Source organism: Crinia signifera, chromosome 2 (assembly GCF_055691185.1).
Source record: "Crinia signifera chromosome 2, ASM5569118v1, whole genome shotgun sequence".
Lineage (NCBI taxonomy): Eukaryota > Metazoa > Chordata > Amphibia > Anura > Myobatrachidae > Crinia > Crinia signifera.
The window spans coordinates 181,805,863-181,832,606 of record NC_139218.1 but is presented as its reverse complement, the minus strand read 5'-3'; the positions used below and the strand labels follow the sequence as shown (position 1 = coordinate 181,832,606).

The following is a 26,744-nucleotide window of genomic DNA, read 5'->3' as shown; positions in this document are numbered from 1 at the left end:
GCCCCTGGACGGCTGATTTTTTTTGTGTAAAATTAGATTAATAAACTATTGGGTTAAGCTGTGGAACTACAAGTCCCAGCAAACCTCTCCCTCATGCAGGGCCATGGAGAACCACAAGTCCCAGAGCATGTGGGGCATTAAGGGGCCTGTTGGTATTTGTAGTTCTACAGCTTAACCGATAGTCAAATAAAATGGCATGGCTAAGGTCGACAGGGTCAGAAAGGCGACACACATAAGATCGACAATAATAAGGTAGACAGTCAAAAGGTTGACATGAGTTTTTCACTTTTTTTTTGAGCTGACATGTGCCGACAGGTGGTTTGTCATGCCCCACCATCCAATAGGGCATGGAGGGAGAATAGAATAGTGTGGCAAGCGGGTATACTTTGATAGTGTCCATGTCCACCATGTCTACATTGGGGTAAAAAAAAACCTGACATTCGGGACAAAAAAAATGTGTAAAATGCATGTTGACCTTTTGACTGTCGACCTAGCCATGTCTTGTAAAAGGGTAGGTCAACAGGGTAGGCGCAAATAATCCGGAGTGGATATGTGAATAATCTGGACCCACAGTGGGAATATTTTACCAGAACAAAGATTTATTCACATACAAATCACATATAAAAGTGCAAATGCAAATGGGTATAAAAGTGCAAGTGCACAGGAGTACAATTTTTCAAAGTGACAATGCATTCATTTTCCAAAAGTGCATGTACAATGAATAAAACGGGGCAATCTGATGCTTTTTATCTCACCATTCCAAGGAGGTGCGGTGGGCTAGGTGCTATAGATGGTGGGTCCGGGTAGCAGGAATGTAAGCACCACCGCACAGGCTTTGGATGGGGATTCAGTGATGTAACTTCAGAGTCCTCCCGTCAGAGTGTTGGCATCCTCATAACATGTTTCGGAAGCTGGTTCCTTCTTCAGATGTGGATGCCAACACACTGAAGATCAGGGTTTTTATACCATATAGATTAGATAATCTGGTACACCTGTGTAACACCCCTCCGTGTTACCGGAAGTGACATTTTGCCGGTGCACTTGGATTTTTAGTCCAGCACGTGCACACATAAAGATTCCCCTACAGCGCCGTTCCACCTTGAAGTAGACGCTGCGGGGGTAATAACATACAGCTTGGCTTAGTGCGCAATGAATATATTCCATCGCCGCCCGGACCGGAAGTTCTGTGATCTAGCCATGTCGACATATTTCATGCGTTGACCTACGCCATGTCGACCTTCTGTGGTTGACCCAATGCATGTCGACCTAATATGTGCCAACCCTATAACCCATACCCATGGCTGTTAATATTAAGTTCTCTGAACATGTATATATTAATAAAAAATGTATACCACTGTAAAAATGTATACCTTACTGTTAATTATTATGAATATTAAATTATTATGATTTCTGTGTCTTTTGTAATTCTATTTAAATATATATTATTGTATGACACATGGAGAGTTTATTAGCATTACTGCCTCACAGCACGGAGGTCATGGGTTTGATTCCCACCATGGCCGAAACTGTGCAGAGTTTGTATATTCTCCCCATGCTTGTGTGGGTTTCCTCTGAGTACTCCGGTTTTCTCCCACACTCCAAAAAAGATATACTGGTAGGTTAATTGGCTCCCTAGAATGAATGTATGTGCCTGTATATGTGATAGGGAATACAGATTGTAAGCTCCACTGGGGCAGGGACTGATAAGAATGTTCAACTATACTCTGAAAAGCGCTGCGGAATATGTGTGCACTATATTTATAATTGGTAATAAATTAATAAATACATATACAATACTAGAGAAAACTGAGATAAATTAAGATGGTCAACTCACCTGTGCAGTAATCCTCGGCCAGTAGAAGCCCCGCAAACTTGTACACGTAATATCCTCCAGGACAGGCTTTCACAGAAATACTAGGCCCGGAAAAGCAGCCTGTTAATGTGTTACTTTTCAGAGGAACTGATACCACACCTTGGGCGATACTTGGGTGGCTGCTTATACTATATGGCTGAAGGGAACCACATTTTAATTTTTCCACACAGCCTTCCCTTATCCTTAGTCCATTTGCATATCTGTACCAACCAAAGTAATATCTATTAGTGGTGAACCTTCCAGTAGAGCTGATATTGTAGAGATTGTCTGTTCCACTGATCACTTGGTAATTCATACAAGGATCAACACATTGTAATGTATTATTTGGAAGTTTTATACAGTTGGAACCGGGGGAACAGTTATCTGTAGGACATGGCTGGTTAAGGGGGTCTTGACACAAATATGAGCCAGGCAAATTCACACATTTGGTGGTGCACACATTTGTTGTAGAACTGCTGCATTCATTTATATCTACACATAGATTTTGTGCTGAATTCCAGGAATATCCTTGTGGGCAGCATTGATAGCTGCTGCAAAATACTCTTTTTGTGCAGCTAAAACCATTTCCAACATAGTCAGCATTGCAGGAGCAAACTACATAGCCGGATTGTTGGCTGCACGTAGCAGAAAGAGTTGAGTTGCAGTCACTGCATGCTTTTGCATCTGTGGAAATAAAAATGAAAGGCTGTGAGAAACATGTATAGCACGTAAGATGCTATTAACACTTTTTAGTATAGTTGCACAATCAAATAGTAATGTAGTTTCTAAACCAAAAGAACAACATATTTAATGTTATTGGTTGTCATTAAACTAATGATAGTGTCACTATCGCTCATGCAGAGCACATCTCTTAAGCCCCGTACACACGGGGGAGATATATTGCTCAGCCATATATTGCTGAGCAATATATGGCTGAGCAATATATTGCTCAGTTTCTCCTTTTCATCAGCGATCAGAGATGGTCGCTGATGAAAAAGAAACTGCCGGGGGGAGCCCGGCAGTGGTAATCAGCTGGTCGCAGGAGCATGTTCCTGCGACCAGCGATCACTACGGGGTAAAAACGGGAGCGTGCACTCGGCGATATATCGCCAGTGCACACTCCCATCGTGGGCAATATGGTCGCTTAGCGACCATATTTCCCACGATATTACACAAAATCGCCCCCGTGTATAAGCACCTTACGGGTCAATTGCGTTGGAGTCCAATTAACCCTGATACCATTTATCTGTTTTTTGGAGACAATTGATGTTATGTCTCATATTAAAGAATAGTTTCCCTATGGGATATAATTCACTTGATAAGACACCAATGGGGATCTTACTTTGATCCAGACCATTATCCTCTGGAAATTTTAGAGGGATTACCCCATGATTTGGATATTGAAACTATCCTTTAGTTCACTATAGAAAGTCAAGACCAGAGATTTGTTTGTTGAACACCAAATATTGGAATATCTCTTTTGGCCTGGGAAAAGACTTGCTAGATTCACCCTGTCCAGGACAGCTCTATATTGAGGCTAACCCTGCAGACTTTTTTACAGTTACAAACAGGAGGTTACCCCTGAGCCGGGAATCTGCTTGTCCCTCAGTGAGGACCGTTTTTGTCATTCACCCTTCCCTGTGAATCATAAATAAGGGCCTTATTTTGGTTCATTCTTTCTGACAAAATCCTTCTTAGATGGGCAAAACCATGTGCACTGCAGGTGGGGCAGGTGTTACTTGTGCAGAGAGAATTAGATTTGGGTGGGGTTTTACTTCAAAGTGAGATCTATATTGCAGTGTAAAAATAAAGCAGTCAGTATTTTCCCTGCACAGAAACAAAATTACTCACCCAAATCTAATTCTCTCTGCACATGTTACATCTGCCCCCCTGCAGTGCACATGGTTTTTTCCATCTAAGAAGGATTTTGTCAGAAAGAATGAACCAAAATAAGGCCCTAAGTGTGCACACGAGGGACCATTGTTCAGAGCCAGTGACTGGTTAACCGTGACTGCGTATATTGAGTTACCATTAATGCGCATAAATGTTGTAGAAGTGTTTAGATTGGCTACAGAGCCAGAGAGTTTTATAGTCTTTTCATAGCATCAGTTGTAACTGTTAAAGTTGATGACAGGATAGAATATTGAAGTGATAATTGTGTTATCTTATGCTTTTCTGTGACTACCTGTTTATTGAGTATGTATTATGTCACTTGCAGCCTATTGATATATTGCAGCAGCCAGTCCATGTGTTAGTAAATAAATTACTGTTGCTGCTAACAGTAGTAGTATTCCTTTTGTGGGTTCTCCATGGGTTGTGCCACCCCCTGCCTCAGGTTCTCGAAGAAGAAGCCGTGAAGATTCCTGAAGCCGTCAACTCCAGAGTCAGGTACGCCATCGCACCACACCATTACAGGGGCCCTGTCACACGAACAGGATCGGACATGGAAGTGCATAAAGGCAAGCCCACCGCATATGACAAGTCAATCAGTGAAATGTCTGTCGCACTGGATGGAATCATCAAGATGATCACGGAGATGAGGAAAACCATAGCTAACCAGAGAATAGAACAGGAGGAAGATGAACATAGAAGATGGTGACGCAAATGTGGAAGAAGGCGCAGACAACAGTGGGATCCCCCATGGAGGTCAGAATGACTACCCACCGACCAAGTCAATGTATGCCCACAGACCGCGAGAAGACAAGTAAGAGGAGGTCCACCGGCAGTGTTTCAGAACACGACGAGAGCACCCGGTGTGATACAGTCGAGGGATAGCCCGCAAACCGGCCCAAGAAGAATGTCAGGTCGTGTCCTGTGGTTCAACGTACCACGCGGGTATGGCTTCATTCAACGCACAGATACCGGGCGAAGCGTGTATGTGCATTACACCGCCATTCAGCATGCCGACCCCGAAAACAAATTCCGGAGCCTGACAAATGGCGAAGCTGTAGAGTTTGAACTGGCGAACGGGAGTAGAGGCACCAAGGCCGCCAACATGACCGGTCCGAATGGAATCCCGGTGCACAGCAACAGACACGCTCCAGAGCAACATTGGCGCTACCAGCACCAAAAAAGAGCCTCCACAGTACCATCAACAAGGCTACCAGCACAACAGGAATGGAAAGCAAGCGAGGGAAGTAAATGGCAAAAGTGACAGATTTAACGCCAGCCCTCCTCAACCGGAACAGATTCCCCGCCCACCGGAACCTGACATCACGAGGAAACGTGAACCGCTGAGAGAAAGCGAGAAACCATTTGTGCGGAGTGAGGCAGTCCACCAGAACTGGCAAGAAGCGACCAGGCCTCAAATTCCATCTGAGCTGACGCGGGAGTATGTACCCAGGATGAACAATGCTGACTACCGGGTGGCAAACCTAAGGCCGACAAATGCCAGGGTGATCGACCTGCAGAGAAGCCCTGAGATTGTGGTCCACATGGCTGTGACATAGACAGTGGAGCCATCAGAAGAAGAACGAGCAGAAACAACTATGCCACCACCTGAACCCAAGGCTGAGATAGAAACACAGAAGAGAGATGAGAAGGCCGAGACCTGTTCCATCAATGGGAAGCCTGTAACGTACAGCGAATATACAACCATATCAGTAGAGGAATTCGCCTTCAGGATTTAGCAGGCGATAATGAGATCTAAGAAGCAAGACCAAGAGGTGAGATGTGCTTAGAGACGATCGCACACCATGAGAGTGGGCACCATCCATGGACAACAGTGAAGCACCTGGACCGCAGAGGGATGGGAGTCCTGTGGCGGAGGGATGGTTGACCCAGGGAGCCCACTTTAGATAACCAGGTGACAGCAGAAAGGTAGTAATGCGTACTTGTTATTGAATTTATAATTGTACCTGTTTTATTTGACTGTTTAAAATGTTTGTCGTGGACATTTAAAGGACTTTGTGCATGAGTTAATGTCTCTGTTTGGTTGCCTGCGGACAGGCAAATTTCCAGAGTGGGGGTATGTGGCACCCCACTCCAGGTGCCCCTTAAAGGACTTCAATGGTAGCAAGAGCTGCCCAGTAAAACCCCTTCCCTGTGATTAGGGCTGCAAGAGGTTAAACTAACCTGGCCAGCACTAGTACCCTGCTGGCTGCTCTGATCTATGTCCTGCAGAGAGAAGCCTGCCCAGGATGCAGGAAGGAAAGGTGAGAGGTCAGCCAGGCAGCATGACAGGAAGAGAGGAGAAAGCCCTGTGAAGGAAAGCTGCAGCAACCCCAGTGTCAGACAGAAAAGGAGTGTGCTGCCTAAAGACAGAGGGAACAAGTGCAGCAGTGTGATTTCAGAAGTGAGCTGCAGGAGGAGGAAGCACTGAGGCATGTGTGAAAGAAATCTGAAGAAGGCTGCTGTCCCAAGTGTGAGGAGAAGGAAGAGAGAGAGAGGGAGCACACTGCAGCACCCAAAAGAGGGGCCAGACAGCATGCAGCAGTATAGCCAGCAACACCCAAGGTACTGATTCAGTCCCCCTGTGACAGCATCTGCACCCTTGTAAGGGGATATCAGGAAATAGAGACACCTCATAGACTCCCACTACAAAGGCTAGTACCCTACTGAGCCCTACAGACAGGACAAGGTCTGCCTAACCCCAGTAAAAGGATATAGAAGCAGGGCAGAGAAGTGCCTGCTAGACTCACCCTGTCCAGGACAGCTCTATATTGAGGCTAACCCTGCAGACTGTTTTACAGTTACAAACAGGAGATTACCCCTGAGCCGGGAATCTGCTTGTCCCTCAGTGAGGACCGTTTTTGTCATTCACCCTTCCCTTTGAGTCATAAATAAGTGTGCGCACTATCATAGGGACGTACCCTTATATGTTTGAGGACCTGTCAACGAGGGACCATTGTTCAGAGCCAGTGACTGGTTAACTGTGACCGCGTATATTGAGTTACCATTAATGTGCATAAATGTTGTAGAAGCGTTTAGATTGGCTACAGAGCCAGAGAGTTTTATAGTCTTTTCATAGCGTCAGTTGTAACTGTTAAAGTTGATGACAGGATAGAATGTTGAAGTGATAATTGTGTTATCTTATGCTTTTCTGTGACTACCTGTTTATTGAGTATGTATTATGTCACTTGCAGCCTATTGAAATATTGCAGCAGCCAGTCCGTGTGTTAGTAAATAAATTACTGTCGCTGCTAACAGTAGTAGTATTCCTTTTGTGGGTTCTCCATGGGTTGTGCCACCCCCTGCCTCAGGTTCTCGAAGAAGAAGCCGTGAAGATTCCTGAAGCCGTCAACTCCAGAGTCAGGTACGCCATCGCACCCAGGGCCGGTGCCACCACTAGGCAGCTTTAGGCATTTGCCTAGGGCGCCGGCCACTGGAGGGCGGCAAGAGGTAGCAGGTGGATCGAGGCGAATGACAATTCCTCCCTCCCCCCCCCCCCATGGAGCAAGCGGCTGTCCTTACCGCATCCCCCGACACCCCCTGTGGAGCAACATGGATGCCCTCGCCTAAGCATTATCTGCAGGGCACAGGAACAGTTTAGCCACAACAACAAAAGTTAGCAATATAGCTGCTCCCATGGAGGAACAGGAGGAGGCATGAGGTGCAGGGGCTCTACCCCCCCTAGTGTTCCGGGGGGAAGATGGTACCCTGCCACCCAGCTACCCTGCCCAGCTGCCCACAGTGCTCCTCCTGCAAGGTGCCCCCCCTCCCCCTCATCTCAGATGAGTGTGGGATCTGGGTGCTGCTAGCTGCCTCTACTCCTTCCCTGGTTGCCTGTCCATGCTCCTGCCTGGTGAGCCAAGGGGCAGACAACTCTCCCCTCTTTCACCCTGTGTTACTGCTGCCACTGTATGGATGCTGGAGGCGCCCGGTAGGGTGTCCCCCCTTGCAGCAGCCTAACCCTACCACCCTTTGTAAGTGTCTAATCCTAACCCCCGCAGCCTGACCCTAACCCTCTCTTCCCCGTAGGAACCCTAAGTCCTCCCAGTAGTGCCTAAACATAACCACCCCCCCTACCAGGACTGTCAATATTCCTGATATATTTGTGGTCCTGCCTCTTGTGTTGTGAAAGCAATCGGGATGCCAGTGTCAGTATACGGATTGCTGGCATCCTGACTGCCAGGATGTTACCCGCAACACACACACATACATATATATATATATATATAGAGAGAGAGTACCCTTTCAATGCGCTACAGAAAATGTAGGGGCAGCAACTAAGTGGGTCCCCCCTGTTAGTGGGGGAAAATGGAGAAATAGCAAACGATGGACAAAGTGCGCCCTCCTAAAGTGTATCCACCACCAATAGAACAAATGGTGACAATGTGGTCACGGTACAACAGATTTAATATAAAACAGATAAAATATGACAATAAAATTCTTTCATCTGTGTGGAGTCATGGATTTCTATAACGGTCAGTATACACAAAACCCAACGCGTTTCGTCGTTAAAACGACTTCCTCAGGGGTAACCGTCTAGGTGGTGGAAATAAACAATATTATTTGTTTGTTTTTTACACTTACTGAAAATTAAGTAATTGTACAGACCTGAGTGGTCAGTACTAAAGATAGTATTAAAGGTACATACCAACAGGTAACTTAATATTTTTCAGTCACAGTGTAATACAGCTTTCATTTGAAAGAACATGAAGGAGTGGATCCTTAACAGATCTCAATCATAATGCTTGTCAGCATCTAAAACATGAATTAAAACATATATGCAATATGTCAAGAAGAGGAGCAAGATAGAACAGAGGAAAAATAACAATAATATAAATATAGATGGAATTGGGACATACCAATTTCCTATACCCAGCGTGGGGCAATGGATGAAAATAGCGTTCTGGAGAAATTCAGGATTACTCCTTAATGTGGTGTGAGCAAACCTACAACATTAATGGATCACATAAGCCATGGGTATAAACCAAATGAATATAAATATGACCAGAATAAATATAAAGGGACATACCAATTTCCTATACCAAGCGTGGAATAGTAGATGGAATAACGTTCTGAAGTAATTCAGGATTAGTCCTTAGTGTGGTATAAGCAAACCTACAATATTGATGGTTCATGTAAGCAATAGGTGTATGCCAAATGCTCGTAATAGAACAACAATTATTATAGTGGGGTTAAATATTATTACGAGGCTTCATACCTCAGTACAAGAATTCCGACTTCTAGAATAAATCTAGTTCGGTACATAATTAGTTTCAACTGTGGTCGGGGAAAGAAGGGGGATAGACACTCCCCAATATATAACCAATATATGGTATGTCCCTTTATATTTATTCTGGTCATATTTATATTTATTCTGGTCATATTTATATTCATTTGGTTTATACCCATGGCTTATGTGATCCATCAATGTTGTAGGTTTGCTCACACCACATTAAGGAGTAATCCTGAATTTCTCCAGAACGCTATTTTCATCCATTGCCCCACGCTGGGTATAGGAAATTGGTATGTCCCAATTCCATCTATATTTATATTATTGTTATTTTTCCTCTGTTCTATCTTGCTCCTCTTCTTGACATATTGCATATATGTTTTAATTCATGTTTTAGATGCTGACAAGCATTATGATTGAGATCTGTTAAGGATCCACTCCTTCATGTTCTTTCAAATGAAAGCTGTATTACACTGTGACTGAAAAATATTAAGTTACCTGTTGGTATGTACCTTTAATACTATCTTTAGTACTGACCACTCAGGTCTGTACAATTACTTAATTTTCAGTAAGTGTAAAAAACAAACAAATAATATTGTTTATTTCCACCACCTAGACGGTTACCCCTGAGGAAGTCGTTTTAACGACGAAACGCGTTGGGTTTTGTGTATACTGACCGTTATAGAAATCCATGACTCCACACAGATGAAAGAATTTTATTGTCATATTTTATCTGTTTTATATTAAATCTGTTGTACCGTGACCACATTGTCACCATTTGTTCTATTGGTGGTGGATACACTTTAGGAGGGCGCACTTTGTCCATTGTTTGATATATATATATATATATGTATATGTGTGTATATATATATATAGTATAGGGGGGGATGGCGGCACTCAGGAAAAAAATAGACCACGCTGTGGGTTGCTGACCAACGTTTCCGAGCCCACTGGCTCCTTTATCAAGGTGCAGGAATAATATATATATATATATATACACCTCAAAGTGGGTGTTGGTGGGGGGGGGAGTAGACAGAAAGTTTGCCTAGGGTGCTGAGGAACCTAGCACTGGCCCTAAACGCACCACACCATTACAAGTGCCCTGTCACACTATGAAATGGCCTATCGACCTAAACCCATGTCGACCTAGACCCATGTTGACCTAGAACCATGTCGACCTATCCCCATGTTGACTTAATGTGTCAACCCAATGCTTGTTGACCAACATACTGTAGACTAAATGACCATATCCCATTTAAGGGGGCAGGGCGATGACCGGCCGAGCCGCTATTGACTGGCAGCTGCCATTTTAAAAATTGTTTAAAAAAAATGTCTCCTACACCGCTGATGGGGGACTCAGCTGCCGCTAGGGGACCCAGCCACAACCTCCACTGCCAGGGAACACAGCACATGCAATCTGATCCCAATCCCAACTGATCAGACGTGCAGCACGTCAGATCAGAAGACCAATTCCCCAACCAGTGGGAACGTGCATTGCACGATTGTGTGCACACGATGTGCACACAATCTGCATACAATTAGTCATACAACCAATCGAGATAGTACAATATCATTCTGGTGTAGAAGGGCCTTAAGTTTAATAGCAAAACGGGTGACTGCAATGTAGGAAGGCTGAAGTGCAAATCCTCCCTTGTACTCTACTGCTGAAAGTCTCTGACTGGTATCTGTATTTATAAGACTAGCTTAATATCAGATGAGGCTGCACGATATGGCAGGGTGTGAGTTCCTACAAGAAGCTAGCTCTCTGCTTATCACAGCCTGGACTGGCAGTCCAAGAGGGAGGGGACACCTTCCAATGGGACTGCCTGTGGAGTCAATGACTGGCATGCAGGACTTCCAATAAGAAGTCACGGCAAGTCACCATAGGTGCCGATTCTGTGGGTGCTTGAGGGCCTGGGCACCCACGGAAATTGATGATCACCCACCTGCTCAGCAGCAGCCCACCCGCCCATGTCCCACTGCACTCCCCCTCCCTTGTCGCTGGCACAGGTACTGTGGGGGCATTTATGTATCTGCACTGTGGGGGCATTTATATATTTGGCACTGTGGAGGCATTTATGTATTTGGCACTGTTGTCATAATTTGAATATTGGAGACAACTGTGCTGCATAATATAAATCAGTATTATTTTGTGGCCACGCCCCTTTCCCATGATGCCACTCCCCTATAATTTTGGCTTGAGCATCCACCAGCAAAAATATAAATCGGCACCTATGCCAGTCAGTCAAGCCAGTGTAGTCTCATGGACTGTATCTCACTCACTGGCAAATTTTATCTGGGAGTCCGCTATCCTGCAGCCCATAGGTAAAAGCGTCCACTGGCTGTGAATAAGATCCTTGCATGCCAACTCAAAAACTTTATTTTCACAATAACTGCAATCACTATGCAAGCTGCAGCACAGCAAGGAGAAATGGAAGAGATGCACCTGAAAGCATACTTGAAGTCAGAGGTGAGCACTATGATTTTGACTTGATTTTTTTTTTTCTTTTACAAATAAATAGCACACAATTTATAATTACAGTTTTGCATAAAACTGTTAAAATGTAGATCTTATGGTTAAGTGTTTCTTTGGTACTTGTTTCCTAGAACGGCCACAATCGTGAGTGATCGTGGCTCTTAATTAAGGGACACGATCCTCACGATGTGGCCGATTTTTTACAATTTTTTCCATTTGATTGACAGAAATCGGGTCAATCGGTCGGTCGCGACCAATTAAAATCGGCCGCGATGCGACCGACCGATTGACCCGATTTTTCCATAGACTTCAATGTTAAAAAATCTTTTAACATTGAAATCGGTCGGTCTTGTGCCATTATAATGGCACAAGATGAGATGGACTTGATTAAGTCCATCTCACATAGGGAAAAATGATAAAAAAGGTGAAATGGGCCAATATGACCCATTTCACATTTTTTATGTGCCCGCCATGACCCCACGATAGACGTGAACCCGAAGCGTGGCGAGCGCAGCGAGCCCGCGAGGGGCGGCGGTGCGCGTCCTCCGACCTTTTCATTTCCCTACTATCCACTAGGGCGTGGAGTGAGAATATAATAGTGTGGCGAGCGCAGCGAGCCACCGAGCCCGAAGCGTGGCGAGCGCAGCGAGCCCCGCGAGGGGACGCGTATACCTGTGAAGTTAGACGCGTCCCCTCGCGGGGCTCGCTGCGCTCGCCACGCTTCGGGCTCGGTGGCTCGCTGCGCTCGCCACACTATTATATTCTCACTCCACGCCCTAGTGGATAGTAGGGGAATGAAAAGGTCGGAGGACGCGCACCGCCGCCCCTCGCGGGCTCGCTGCGCTCGCCACGCTTCGGGTTCACGTCTATCGTGGGGTCTAGCACACTTATTAACATTTGGGGGGGCAATTTAAACAAATCTGGTGTAAAAAAAAAAAAAATCGGGTGAAAAATCGGCAGATCGGATCGGTCGCATCGTATGCGACCAAATCGCATGCGATGCGACCGATCCGATTTTTTATCTTACGACCACAACGATCTAAATCGTTGTGGCCGTTCTAGGAAACAAGTACCGTTTCTTTTTATTTTATGAACCACTGCAAGAAGATCATAGGCAACAGTACATTATATACTCACTTGACGTCAAGGCTGAAAAATAAAGCAAACAAAAATCTGATTAGTAAAATTTATGAACAAATGTAATATAAAAATATCTTAGTACTAAAACATTTTGTAGCTAAAATCACTTAACCCAATGAATATTACAGTCTGCCCAGTTTACATAATGGAGCAGATGTACTAAGCTTAAAAAGTGATCAAATGGTGAGTGATGACACTCCTGCCAATCAGCGCCTACATGTCATTTTTGAAACACAGCCTTTAACATGACAGTTAGGAGCAAATTGGCTGGTGGTTTATCACTCTCCATTTGATCACTTTCCAAGGCTTATACATCAATGTCTATTACTGCCCCTACAGTATATAAGCAGAGCCATTGTTTTTATACAAACACCATGTAATTTTATTGACTAGGTTTATCATCCCTGTTTATACTTTCGCCTGCATGTCCAAACTATGGCCCTCCAACTGTTGTGAAACTACACATCCCAGCATGCTTTGCCATCATTTTAGCATTCTCTAATAGAAAAACTGTGGCAAGGCATGATGGGAATTGTAGTTTCACAACAGCTGGAGGGTCATAGTTTGGACATGCCTGCATGGGCACTTTTACTCAATAGGCATAAACTAGAATTTATTATTTGATTGCCTCATTTGGACTGAATGCAGACCACAAAAAAAAAGGTACTTGTGTACTTTCGTGGTGCCAGCATGGCGCTTTGCGTATGTGTCCCCTTGCGGGGCTTGCTGCGCTCGACCACGCTGCAGGCCCGATGGCTCGCTACGCTTGCCACGCTATCTAAAATCAACTCCATGCCAACGTGGATAGTGGGGGTACGAACTATACACGTTGGCATGGAGTTTTCAGTCCCGCAGCTGGACACAGACGCACGCCATGATGGCATCGTGAAACTACACAAGTACCAAAACAAAATACCCCAGCTGGAGATTTCCATTTTAATGCTATAATGCAATGTATTGATAAAAACCACAGAATGTTTCATTGGTAGACTCACAAAGCATTTCCCCATTAATGTCATAGTATCGTAGAATAGTATTATATTGTTTTCATTGTATTAGTTCTAAAACTGATAAGTGTGAGCATGAGGTGTACAGGTCAAAGATTTGTACATGTACTTTGTAGCTTAACCACGAATGGAGTTTTACCTTTTTTTTCCCCAGAAATGAAATACATTAAATCTTATGGTGTACATATGGAGTGTATTTACAGGGGAAACGGTCATTTGGTCTACAGCATGATGGTCGACAATCATTAGGTCGACATGGGGCTAGGTCTACATGGTTCTAGGTCGAATTTTGTTAAGGTTGACATGGCTTTAGGTCAACAGGTCACACATCACACACCATATGTTGACCTTTTGACCGTCGACCTACACCATGTCAACCTAATGGTGTCAACCTATTGATTGTCAACCATCATGCTGTAGACCAAATGATCCCAACCCATTTACAGTATGAAGCAAAGGTAAGCCATGAAAATGCAAGAGAAAAGGCTTTGCTATTGCAGCTTGACACAGTTTTGTGAGTGGGGACAGCTGTGATTTGTTGCCATTAGTGTTATCTCAAGGATAGAGTAGCTATAATAGGAAGTAATGAGACTTTTGTAATTAAACACTACCATGTACACGACACATTAACTAATCTTGTTCTTTCCCTAGCCCAAACAGAAGAGAGGGGTGGGTGTACGGGTGGGTGGTGTCATTTTAACTGTGATTTTAACAATTTCGTAATAAAGAACGAAAACTCAATTCTGTTCAAAACTGTAAAATAGCTGTAATCTCTTGATTAATTATACAGTTAAATACAGTGCTATCTATATAGAGCAATCTTCAACGTGTGATTTAGAAATATTTTCAGACCTGATCTACTAGTAATACAACATTTCTATCTTGACCTTGTTCCTCAAAGACATACCCACAAATTTGGGTTATGGATGTACTGTAGCTGTGATAAAAAAAAACAAAGGGAGCCACAGGAAAACCATTTGCATGAAGCAGATCCCAAGTTTCTAGTTAAGGGGTGCCGGACGGGGTCCCAACAGTCGGGATCCCGACAGTCATTTACCCAACGTTGGGATCCCGACTGTTAAAACATAGACAGAAGGGTTCCCGACGGCCACTGGCTATTCTCCCTCATGGGGGACCACGACCCCCATAGAGGGAGAATAGAATAGGTGGTGAGCGTAGCGAGCCACCGTGCCCGCAGCGTGACGAGCACAGCAAGCTCTCAAGCCAAGGGCCTTTGTTGCGCTCGCCATGCTGTCTGAGTTCGGCCAGTCGGGATCCCGATGTCAGGCTAATGACTGTCGGGATCCCGACTGTCGGAACTCTATACCACACCCCTAGTTAAGGTGAGGGACCAGTAAAATGCATCTAATAGATGTAGAATAGCCATAAGAATGCAGGTACAGTACATTTCTTATCTAAAAGGTGTCTGTGGGTTTTTATAAATGTACATATTTGATTAGACAAGATTTTTTTGGAAATAAGTCATTTTTATCTTGAGTTCAACAGAATATTGTTAAATATTATAACATGCACTGTACTTACTTTGTGAAAGACAATCATTGAAGCACATAGCCAGGAACAGGGCTGCCGAGAAGAACTTAACTGTGTTCATGATGATGTTTCGTCACCCTGCTAATATAATAGATAGACTTTTGTAAATTTGTTATAAATAAAACCAGAGCTATATTAACATATATGAAACTATAATACATTTATAAAAGGTAAATGTTTCAGTTAGGTTGACATGCTGAAATGTCAACATGGATCTTGTCAACATGGGACAAGGTCGACAGGGGCAAGGTTTACAGTCAAGAGGTAGACGTGGTTTTTTGCTGTTTTTTTTACCCCGAATGTCGACACAGTCGACATGGACACTGAAACGTAGCACCAAGTCCCCTCGCATGACTTGCTCTGCTCGCCATGCTTCTTGCCTTGCTACACTTGGCACACTATATTATTCTACCACCAAGCCCTAGTGGATGGTAGGGCATGAAATACTACCTGTCGGCACATGACGGCTCAAACAACAGTGACAAAACCCCATGTCGACCTTTTGACTGTCGACCTTGCCCATGTCCACCTAATGCTTGTGTAGACCTAATGACCTGTTGATCTTATCCCATGTTGTCCTAGACCCATGTCGACCTTTCAGCATGTAGACCTAGTGGTGTCGAACTAATGACTCTCGAGGCTTGTGGACCTTCAAATTGTTGCATTTTGCGGAAGTGGAGGTCGTGCTTGATGATGTCAGAGTTCCACCCACCACCACCCCAAGGAGTTCACTGCTTTACCTTCATGTATATACCATAACACTGCAAGTGAAGATGCAACAAAATTGTGTACAGCTCTGCATCTCCTCTAATTCCTACTTATGAGCATATACAGTAAGACATAGGAGATATAGCTGCAAAACTGACTTGCATTCCCCTTTACAATAACCCCAATATATTTTAAACCTTATTAATTTTCAGTAGATAAAAAATATCAGACACGGGGACAAATTCAGTGTAGAAAAGGTATAGGTCGCGAATGCGACCTAGGAGTGCGCCTGGGAGGAGTTGTTGAGCCTAAGCAGCGGTCTCCAAATTGGGGTGTCAATCCCAAACAATAAACAGGAAAAAAGGAAGGGGTGGAGACCGAGCTAAAACTAAAACATGCAACAGGTATATGTAGTGATATGTAAAAATGTATTAATACACATTAAAATACTATTAAAAAATTAAGGATAGCATATCCTAAAAAAACATAAGATACCACAAGCGTGATGTAGAGGAGGCATAGTCACCCCCAATATATTGCACAGTCCCGAGTCCGTTCCTAGAATGCCTTTATACTTTTCCCGATTTGTAAGCCTTTAGGAGAATATTTATCCCCAGTCCAGGGAGCTCCTTGCTGTTGTATAGGTGCTCTACCTGGAGTATGTGGAAAGCCGGGGAGCGTCCGCTGTTTGTGAGGTGCTCTACCTGGATTGAGGTCACTGGAAGCCAGGGAGCATCAGATGTTTGAAGGTGCTCTACCTGGAGTGGAATAGTTGGGAACCAGGGAGCATCAGATGTTTTGAAGGTGCTCTACCTGGTATATGCTGGTAAGGTCCCAAGGATAGGCTGGTGGGAAGGATATTGAAAAGGCTGGTCCGGTCACAGGGATGAATGGTGGTTGTAGATTCAATAGTGGGTGTCTTGAACCCCTTTTCACCGACGCGTTTCGCTAAAAGAAGCTTTATCAAGGTGATGCTGCTGGTATCATGAGATGGTGTTTTTCTGATGCTCCCTGGCTTCCAGTGACCTCAATCCAGGTAGAGCACCTCACAAACAGCGGACGCTCCCCGGCTTTTCACATACTCCAGGTAGAGCACCTATACAACAGCAAGGAGCTCCCTGGACTGGGGATAAATATTCTCCTAAAGGCTTACAAATCGGGAAAAGTATAAAGGCATTCTAGGAACGGACTCGGGACTGTGCAATATATTGTGGGTGACTATACCTCTTCTACATCACGCTTGTGGTATCTTATGTTTTTTTAGGATATGCTATCCTTAATTTTTTAATAGTATTTTAATGTGTATTAATAAATTTTTACATATCACTACATATACCTGTTGCATGTTTTAGTTTTAGCGCGGTCTCCACCCCTTCCTTTTTTACGGGGACAAATTCAGCCAGCTACAAGTGGGTTTGAATCGGCTCCATAATGTAGGGTTGGTGCAGTTATTTGGGTACTAAATTAGATGGGTTACACATGTTGAGATACAAACACCTCTGGTATTCTAATGGTTAACAAAACAAGGCATGTAAGATGCTATTCCAATTTTTTGTAAATAATCTAAAATTACAAGAAATACAGTTTATTTTCAGTTATAATGATATGGTCCAGATGGCAGCCTTCATTTGTAGTCAATTTCTAAAGTTTTGCATTTTACTTACCTTCACTAAGCTTACTTTTATATGTCTTTCTATGATGTTAAGTTATGGTCTACAAACATCAACCAAGAACAATTAATATACTAAAGGCTGCTATATGCCAAGAAATGACAATATCATATTCAAAACAAATTGAAAAATAAAAATACTGTATTCCATGCACTTTTGGAGTATGTACTAATATTTTGAATAGTATTTACCCTGCATATTTTTGTTAACCTTTAAAATTAAAGAGGGTTTTTGTTTTTCTCATCACATATATACCACTCATTAAAGGTAATATATGCGGTAGCTATCTTGGATGCACTAAGTAGGATTACCCTGAGTGGAATACTGTTTGTCACACCAGGAAGGGAGGACACAAAATGGCTGGTTGCACGATCCTAAAGCTAGAACATGGGTCAAATAAAACATACTGGCTAGATGTATGACTACATGCTACTGTATATTCAGATTTTAAAAATTATAAACTATGACATCACTACCAATATAGCTCTCCAAAAGGACCTTTCAAACATTCATACAGTAGAACATCATTATCTATTATTTATTTATTAATCTTATATAACGCAGCAAATTCCAAAATAAAACTGGGTAATATCAAAACAGCAATAGAAGTAGAATCGGGTTGGGAGATATTTTGAAATAAGCAAAGAGATGTCCATTGTTGTAGTTTAGCTAATGACCTTGTGTGAGTAAAAGTATTATATATTGAATACAGTAGAATACAGGTAACAAATGAGGATATATAGAATGTAATTTACATTTAAGATGACATCATATTATAGGTTGAGTACCCCTTATCCAAAAATGCTCAGGACCAGAAACATTTTGGATAATGGATTATTCCATATTTCAGAATATATTTATATTGCAATGAGAAATCTTGAGGACAGGACCCATGTGTGAACACAAAATGTATTTATGCTATATAAGCAAACATATTTATATGTGCATGAAACAAGTTTCCATACAAGAAACAAATGTGTGTACTATCTCAGGCACACTTAATTTAATGCTAAGCAATCATTTTCTTGCACATATTTAGTGCCAGTTACTTATCATGTTCCCAGTAGTGCCAGTTACAGATGTCCCCGGTAGTGCCATGTAACTGGCACTACTTGGGACATCTGTAACTGGCACTACTGGGAACGTGATAAGTAACTGGCACTAAATATGTGCAAGAAAATGATGTCCCCAGTAGTGCCAGGTAAAGATGTCCCCAGTGTTGTTGTTTTTTTTTGCAGAAAAGTAGATTCCGGAAACTATGGTTTTCAGAATAATTTGAATGACCAATATCGGAAAAGGAGTACTCAACCTGTATATCTTTGGGATTATTGGAGGTTATCCAACAAATACATGAATACAATTTACTTTCTTTGTGTAATGTTCACTAAACTAATTAAAATAAATGTATGTCTGGTTTGTTTGTGCTCATGCCGCTTTGCAATCTAGCAATCAGCATTGTACATTTTGTGTCTTTTCAAATATAACACTTATTTTGTGTAGGGATGATTTGAAAACATGTCCCTGCCTAATGCCTACAAATCCTCACACTTGTTCACATTCATACTGCTGAAATGCTATCATTTATTAAACCAGTAATAAAATTAGTTATAAAAATAAACATGTTTAATGCATTCCTATTCGTTGAATTCAAAGCTTACAACTGGGAACAAATGTGTCCATTTTTCATCCACTCCAACCACCTACCAATTATCAATGTAAACAAAGTGGTTTACATGTGTACCCATCTTAAATGATCAAACATTACAGTATATACTGTAATACATTATAATTAAATACTATTGACATTCTTTTTAGTTGACAAATCTGACTTGTGGATTTATCAGTTTCACAATTTTTATTTCCAACATAGGTTACAAATCTGTTAGGTAAGTGTCAAGAAATATATTAAATCATTCAGTTTCATTCATTAAACTGGTATGTTGTCAGATTATCTTATTTACCTTACCTTTTCTTCAGTTGTTACTGTGAACTGTTGCTCCTCAAATATGACCAAGGACTGAAGTTTATAGAAGATGAAATAGTGTCTCTTAAACATTTCACCAATCCGTATTGTAGCCACACCTGAGAAATAGCACAAAGTGTGCTCAGCGACATTATCCTAAGGCATCTGTTTAGAGAATGCAAAATATATCAAACAATGTTAAATTAAATACTTGACCTTCAATTTACGTTAGCAATAGTCTCAAATGTCCCACAAAACCCTAAAGCCATTCAATTTAAATAGTTTTTTCTCTAAATTATCTTCTCAACAACATTGCAGTCATGGGTTGGGTGTTACTGTTCAGCAAGTTTATCCAGAGTTAAAGTTAAAAACATAGAAATTTATGTTACGAATTACGATTTTGATTGAAGAACATGTTGTAGTGTAAAACTGAATAGGTTGGGGGGGACTGATGATAGTTTGCCAATCTAACATACAGTACAGTATATAGTATATATATGCAGAGTTGTCAAATTCCTTGCTGTCCCCTCAGGTGGGCAGAAATGTGTGTGTGTGTGTGTGTGTGTGTGTGTGTGTCATAGGGGGTGAGGTTTGTCATTATGGGCCAGATGTATCAAGCTTCAAAAGTGATAAAATGAAGAATGATAAACAGCCAGCCAATCAGCTCCTACCTGTCATGTCACAGGCTGGGTTTGAAAAATAACAGGTAGGAGCTGATTGGCTGGTTGTTTATCACTCTCCATTTTATCACTTTTGGCCCAAAGGGTGAGGCAGGGTGGAAGATGCTGCTAAACAATAACAATATTGCTATACAATGGCAGCATTGTACAGCAAGGGTTTGGCTATGATGATGCAATACAGAACAAATCATGTTCTCATCCTGTGTGTTCCGCGAATCGCTGTTGCTAAGGATTATACACAATGCGCGATCCATGCTTCATTTCTAACAGCCCTGAAATTGCCCAATGTGTTTGGACTTTAACCCTACAGAAAATATTAGGATAGTAATATACTAAATATTTTTGGTACAATAATTATATGTTACTTCAAATAAGTGGGCATTTGGGGTGAAATTATTTATGCAGGGGCTTAATTATTTATTAAGGACTGGGCCTGATTCATGTTTGTATGTTATTTTATGTTTGTAAGTTATGTAAAGCCAGTTAAGCTGGGTACACACATACAGATTTATCTGTCCAACCTGTCCGGTGGGAGCAAAAATCTGGAAATGTATGAGAGCAAAGGACAGTCAAATGTTTACTCTCAAATGCTGCAAAATAGGCAAAGGATTGTTTGGATAAATGTGTTAATTCAAACAGCTTTAACAACTTTGCTTAAAGGATTATTGTCTGCTTTCCAGCATTTGGGAACAAATGTTCGATTCTCATTTGCTCCGATCCATGACCAGATTCTTGCTCCCACCAGATAGATTGGACAGATAAATATATAGGTATGTACCATGCTTAACTGTGTCTGGGATACACCACACTGAAATGCAAGGGGGGGGGGGGGGGATACTGGCTACTTTTGCATATAACCCACAAATGCTAGACAGTTTAATTTTCACTTTGCAATTTAAATTTCAGCTTGAACTAGGGATGTGCACCAGCCACTTTTCGTGTTTTGGGTTCTGATTACCTTCAAGTTTTGGGTTCTAATGTGTTTTGCCAAAATACTCGCCAAAACGTTTTGGGTTTTGGGTCCTGATTTTTTTTTTTTAAAAAGAAAAAAAAAACTGCTAAAATCTCTTATTTTTTTTTGCTCCTACGCTATTATTAACCTCAAAAACATCCACTCATTTTCAGTCTTTTCTGAACACATCGCAATATTGTTTTTAGGGCAATTGGTTGCACCGAGGTAGCTGGATAACTATGCTAAGCCACACAAGTGTGCGGCACAAACACGTGGCTCATGTAAGAGTGGAGCAGTTTAAAAAACTAGGCCCCAAAAAGACCCCTATCTGGCTTGATCGTGTTTACTATGAGCAGCCAAGGAGCAGTGGGCATTTCATGCAGCACTGACTTTGTCTGCAAGTGTGTAACTGTTTAGATCAGTTTAATATCCAACAAGAACCCTATCTGGCTTGATTGTGTGATTATGATTATTATTAATTAATGTAATCTAATTGTTTAATTTTGTGATTATTATTAATTTATTACCAGTCGTCTCTTAAATCATTGCCTAATGGGTGGAGGGGAGGGGGCTAATCAATTACTAGGTGGCAGATGGAAGAGTTCCTCCACCTCTCTGGGTTGGAGATGTATCGCTTTTCAGCAACCGGGGGCTTCCTACCTAACTGTACATGTACAGTTAAGCAGCCAACAAGACCCCTATCTGGGATGTGAGGGCGATCTGGCTGAGACATCTGTCACCCCATAGATCGCTAGGGTTGATTCAGCTCATCTGGCTGGCTAGGCAGGTGTCCCCTTCCTCCCTCACCGCTTCACATGTGTCCCTCCTGAAGCTGCGCGCTCGGTCGCAGAAGATGGCCTTCCCCGGTAGAGAAGCACCGATCTTTGGTCAAGGGTATATGACATGTATGTTCAATCCAGTTTTTGGACTTCTACATTCTAACACTTAAAATATGTTCCTTTGTTTATGTTTTTGTGTTTTGAAGAGTTTTAGAATTTAGGAGATTTGTAAGTATAGCTTTTATATTAAAGAGAATGTTACGGTTTTTAAGCACTTCTTTTTCTGCAATGCAATTAATGCCGGGTGAGAGCTGCAGTGGCAGACTCCCAGAATGAATGCAGGGTGAGAGCTGCAGTGGCAGACTCCCACATTAATGCAGAGTGAGAGCTGCAGTGGCAGACTCCCACATCAATGCAGGTGGAGAGCTGCAGTGGCAGACTCCCAGAATGAATGCACGGTGAGAGCTGCAGTGGCAGACTCCCACATTAATGCAGGGTAAGAGCTGCAGTGGCAGACTCACAGAATAATGCAGAGTGAGAGTGGCAGTGGCAGACTACCATATTGAATGCAGGGTGAGAGCTGCAGTGGCAGACTCCCACATTAATGCAGGGTGAGAGTTGCAGTGGCAGACTCCCACATTTATGCAGGGTGAGAGCTGCAGTGGCAGACTCCCACATTAATGCAGGGTGAGAGCTGCAGTGGCAGATTCCCATATTAATGCAGGGCGAGAGCTGCAGTGGTAGACTCCCAGAATGAATGCACGGTGAGAGCTGCAGTGGCAGACTCCCACATTAATGCAGGGTAAGAGCTGCAGTGGCAGACTCACAGAATAATGCAGAGTGAGAGTGGCAGTGGCAGACTCCCATATTGAATGCAGGGTGAGAGCTGCAGTGGCAGACTCCCACATTAATGCAGGGTGAGAGTTGCAGTGGCAGACTCTCACATTAATGCAGGGTGAGAGCTGCAGTGGCAGACTCCCACATTAATGCAGGGTAAGAGCTGCAGTGGCAGACTCACAGAATAATGCAGAGTGAGAGTTGCAGTGGCAGACTCCCACATTAATGCAGGGTGAGAGCTGCAGTGGCAGACTCCCACATTAATGCAGGGTGAGAGTTGCAGTGGCAGACTCCCACATTAATGCAGGGTGAGAGCTGCAGTGGCAGATTCCAACATTAATGCAGGGTGAGAGCTTCAACCAGCAGTGGGCAGTGGGCGATTGGTGCAGCAATAAATTACTCTCATTAGTGGAATGCAAACAGTTGTATGCATTGAAAAGACAAGTCCCACATATGAATGACTCAGCAGTAGGAATAATAAATGGTGATGCAAGATGGAATTGTCCTTGGGCCCTCTGAGGCACTCTGTCCGTCAATTCGTGCTGTGCGGCTTCGGCTGCTGTGGACCCGTTCAGCTGCTGCAGGAGACGCCGGAGGAACCGCGTCTAAATGATGACAGTCACCAACGATCGTTTCACCGGAGGGCTTCGTCAGGGTGTGTGGGTTAGAGCGGACACACCGCTTTTTTATGTGTGAGTCTGTGTCCGTGATTGGCTAAGGGGCGGGGAAAGGGGAAGGGGCGGAATACTAATAATGAGAGCCGCATCTGTCACGGATTGCTTGCTGATATAACCAGAGCGGCATCTGTGAAAAAGATATTAAATTCAAAGGTTCATTATGTGTCTCCGTCTAAGTAAGACCCGGTGCGTGCATAGGTTCTGTTTGTGTGCATATATTCAGTTTGTATATGCAGTAGCGCCGAGTCTTAGTATAGGAATGAGAAAAGCTACAGGGAACATGATCCCGTGGGGGAAATGGTTGATAAATTACAGTCCACAATGGCTTGAAAGAAAAAGGCTTGTACTAAAGCCAGATTATTAAGGTGGAGTGGAAAACGAGTGTATAATGCTGCGGTAATTGCCCACAGTGGGTCTGTAAAGTTTTAGCGGAAAGCAGCCCACTCTATGCCATAGGTATATAAAGTCAGGGTGCAGCATCCTAATATAGGGTTAGTAAGAGACTTTCATACTCTATCCCCCAAAACCCAGTGCTCGTTGAGATTTCCCACAATACCTGATAAGCCCACTACCACATAATGGAAGCCGGCCCGGCAAGGGTTCTTTTGGGTGATTTTCGATATACAAAGGGTGAGGGGACTCCCCTGAGACAAACGGAATCTCCCACCTCTGCCATAGGTATATAAAGTGTGTTCTGAACATCTCTGAGCAGGGCATGAAAGGGAGACTTATACTTAAATATACTTAATCCCCCTTTTTCTCTTTCTATTTTCCCATCTACTGAGACCCCTATCCTTTCACACTTAAAATTTGCTGCTGCAGATATAACAGAGTATATACTCTGGTATTATTAATGTTATCAAATTTTATATGTAATAACTATTCATAACCGTTTAAAAAAAAAAAAATTCACCAGGGGATACTTATCCTCACTGTAGCTGGTAACCTTTAAACCAGCCTATAGCACTTCCAGCTTAATCAATATCAGTATTGCTACACATGTTCTATGCTACCACCTTGTGATTTTTTGGTACTGTTATACTCACGGGAAATTCGTTATCCCGCGATAAGATATTGTTGACAGTGCCTGTATTGAAAGATCCATATACAAACCCTGAGATTGTCTATTTGAACCTTGAATTTACAGATTACACTAATTGAATTAGATACAATGTTTCATTACTTCTCAATTATCATAAAACTGTGCAGAAATACTCTGGATTGAAACATTGTCTAAATTGTGTACTTTTTCCATTCAGCAATAATCAGAACTTTTTAAAAGGGCTTTTGAGCTAGATATTTTGTGACAACCTCAGCACAGATTGTATTCAGTGATTATCACCAAGTGTGGCCCAATAGAAAGTGCTTTCCATGTTTTGTGTTCTGTGTGTGTCTTCTGTGTGTTTAAATTTCATATGTTTGTCTAGTACTGTACTTATTTTAATGGCAACTAGAAATAAAAGCTAATTTTTATTACACCCACTTTCCCTCGCTTTACACAGAAACTCTATGTTTCCTATCTGTGATACTAGTCTGCTCTGACTGTCACTACTAAGGGCGCCTCAAGGGTACTCCTGCGTGACGTTTCGTCTTCCAAAAATTCTTGTACAAACTAATCCTTTGAAACCGAGATTACTTTCACTAATCTCTCCATAAGAGTTCTCTAAGAGGTTGTTGGCATTGTGCCTCTTCCTGAAACCGGTGATACACAGCATAGCCTGCCTTGGAAGGAGCTGGGGTGCAGGAGATGCTGCTGCTGCTGCGGAAGGCGATGCATCTACCCAGTGGGCTGTCACAGTCATATAGTCCTTAGTTTGCCCTGATCCTCTTGTCCACATGTCCGTAGTAAAGTGGACATTGGGTACAGCCGCATTTTTCAGGGCACTGAGGACACTTTTTCTGACGTCCCTGTACATCGCGGGTATCGCCTGCCTAGTGAAGTGGAATCTAGACGTGATTTGGTACCGGCGACACAATAACTCCATCAACCTTCTAAATCCCACTCCACTGATGGTGGACACTGGACGCACGTCTAACACCAACAAGATGTCAAGGCTGCAGTTATCCGCTTTGCCATAGAATGACTGCTGTCATATTTCATCCTCATGGCAGATGGTCATTTGCTTAGTGAAAGATATAGCGGTCTTACGACTTCCCCTCTGGGATGATGACTGACTTCCAGGAGCAGCAGCAGCAGCGGCAGTAGTGGTAGGTGTAGCGCTGCTGGATCCTCCGGAGGAATCTATGGAGTCATTCATGCAGGTGAGATGGACTGCAGGACTCCCCCCTATCCGGATCGAGGAGGAATTTGTCGAGGAGGGAGTTGGTGGTGTGCTTTTCAGGTGCTTGGCTCCAAAAGAAGTACAAAGAGATTTAGGTGTCCCTGGACTGGTAGCCGCAGTTCCTGAACTAAACACTGATTTATGAAGGTTGTTTAGGTGAATATAAGGGAGGATGTCCCTAGGTGGGCAAGATCCCCTGCTTATTGGAGTTTTACATAAGCTACAAATGGCAATACATTTGTTGTCTGGATTCGGATAAAAAAAATTCCAGACCATAGAGGTGGATTTATTGGTCCTCTGCCTAGGCATGACGATGGGCTTTTTCATACCATGGACAACAACTCCCCCCTCCCCCTGGTGCCTCATTCCCCCCTGCTGCCTCATTTAAGCAAACCACCTCTGCATCCTCCTCAGTGCCAGCTACATCAATATCCTCCTCCTGGTTTACAACATCACCTTCATTAATAAATATGGATCTAGACCAGTGGTAGCCAACCACGGTCCTCCAGAGCTACCAACAGTTCACATTTTCCAGACAACCTAGCTGCTGCACAGGTGTACTCATTACTAGCTGAAACATTTTTAAAGGTCCACAGGTGGAGCTTATTACTTCACTTGTGATTCTGTGAGGAGATCTGAAAAACATGCACTGTTGGTAGCTCTCGAGGACTGGAGTTGACTACCCCAGATCTAGACTGTGGGTAATCCTTCCAGCATATGCAGAGGGCATACTGCAAATGGTGGAAGGAGCCACCTCCTCACGTACAGTGATGGGAAGGTCCGGAATCACAACCACCGACACCCTAGGACTCTCCTTGGGGATTTGGGATATGTCTTTAGAAGGCATAGGAGTTGTTTTCTGAGTTTTATGAGTCAGTGTCAGCATAACTCTCTTAAATTTACTATTGGGCAGGGGGAGAGGAGGAGGACTTTGATCGTCATGCAAAGTTAAACCACTAGTCATGTACTTAGGCCATGGCCTTTGCCGTTCCTTGCCACTCTGTGTCGTAAATGGCATATTGCCAAGTTTACGTTTCTCCAGAGCCGGCC

The 26,744-nt window shown here is 43.1% G+C and overlaps 2 protein-coding genes across 2 annotated transcripts in view; both read right to left on the bottom strand.

Annotated features, from left to right (window-relative positions):
• LOC146058464 (uncharacterized) overlaps positions 1 to 26,744 on the bottom strand; it is a 408,664-nt gene that overhangs the window by 3,708 nt on the left and 378,212 nt on the right. The window lies entirely within an intron of this gene.
• On the bottom strand, positions 1,797 to 4,262 carry LOC146059288 (uromodulin-like). Its single transcript, XM_083171399.1, has 2 exons — positions 4,133 to 4,262; positions 1,797 to 2,536 (listed from the first exon to the last, which is right to left on the bottom strand). Exons 1-2 carry the CDS (start codon positions 4,260 to 4,262, stop codon positions 1,797 to 1,799), a joined length of 870 nt encoding a protein of 289 aa, XP_083027525.1.

What these genes read in the sequence shown, in the direction of transcription:
- LOC146059288 (XM_083171399.1), bottom strand. Translation starts at nt 4,262, where the DNA reads ATGGTGTGGTGCGATGGCGTACCTGACTCTGGAGTTGACGGCTTCAGG. An exon ending in ACAAAAGGAATACTACTACT is followed by an intron (nt 2,537 to 4,132) that starts GTTAGCAGCAAC and finishes TTATTTCCACAG; the next exon opens with ATGCAAAAGCATGCAGTGAC.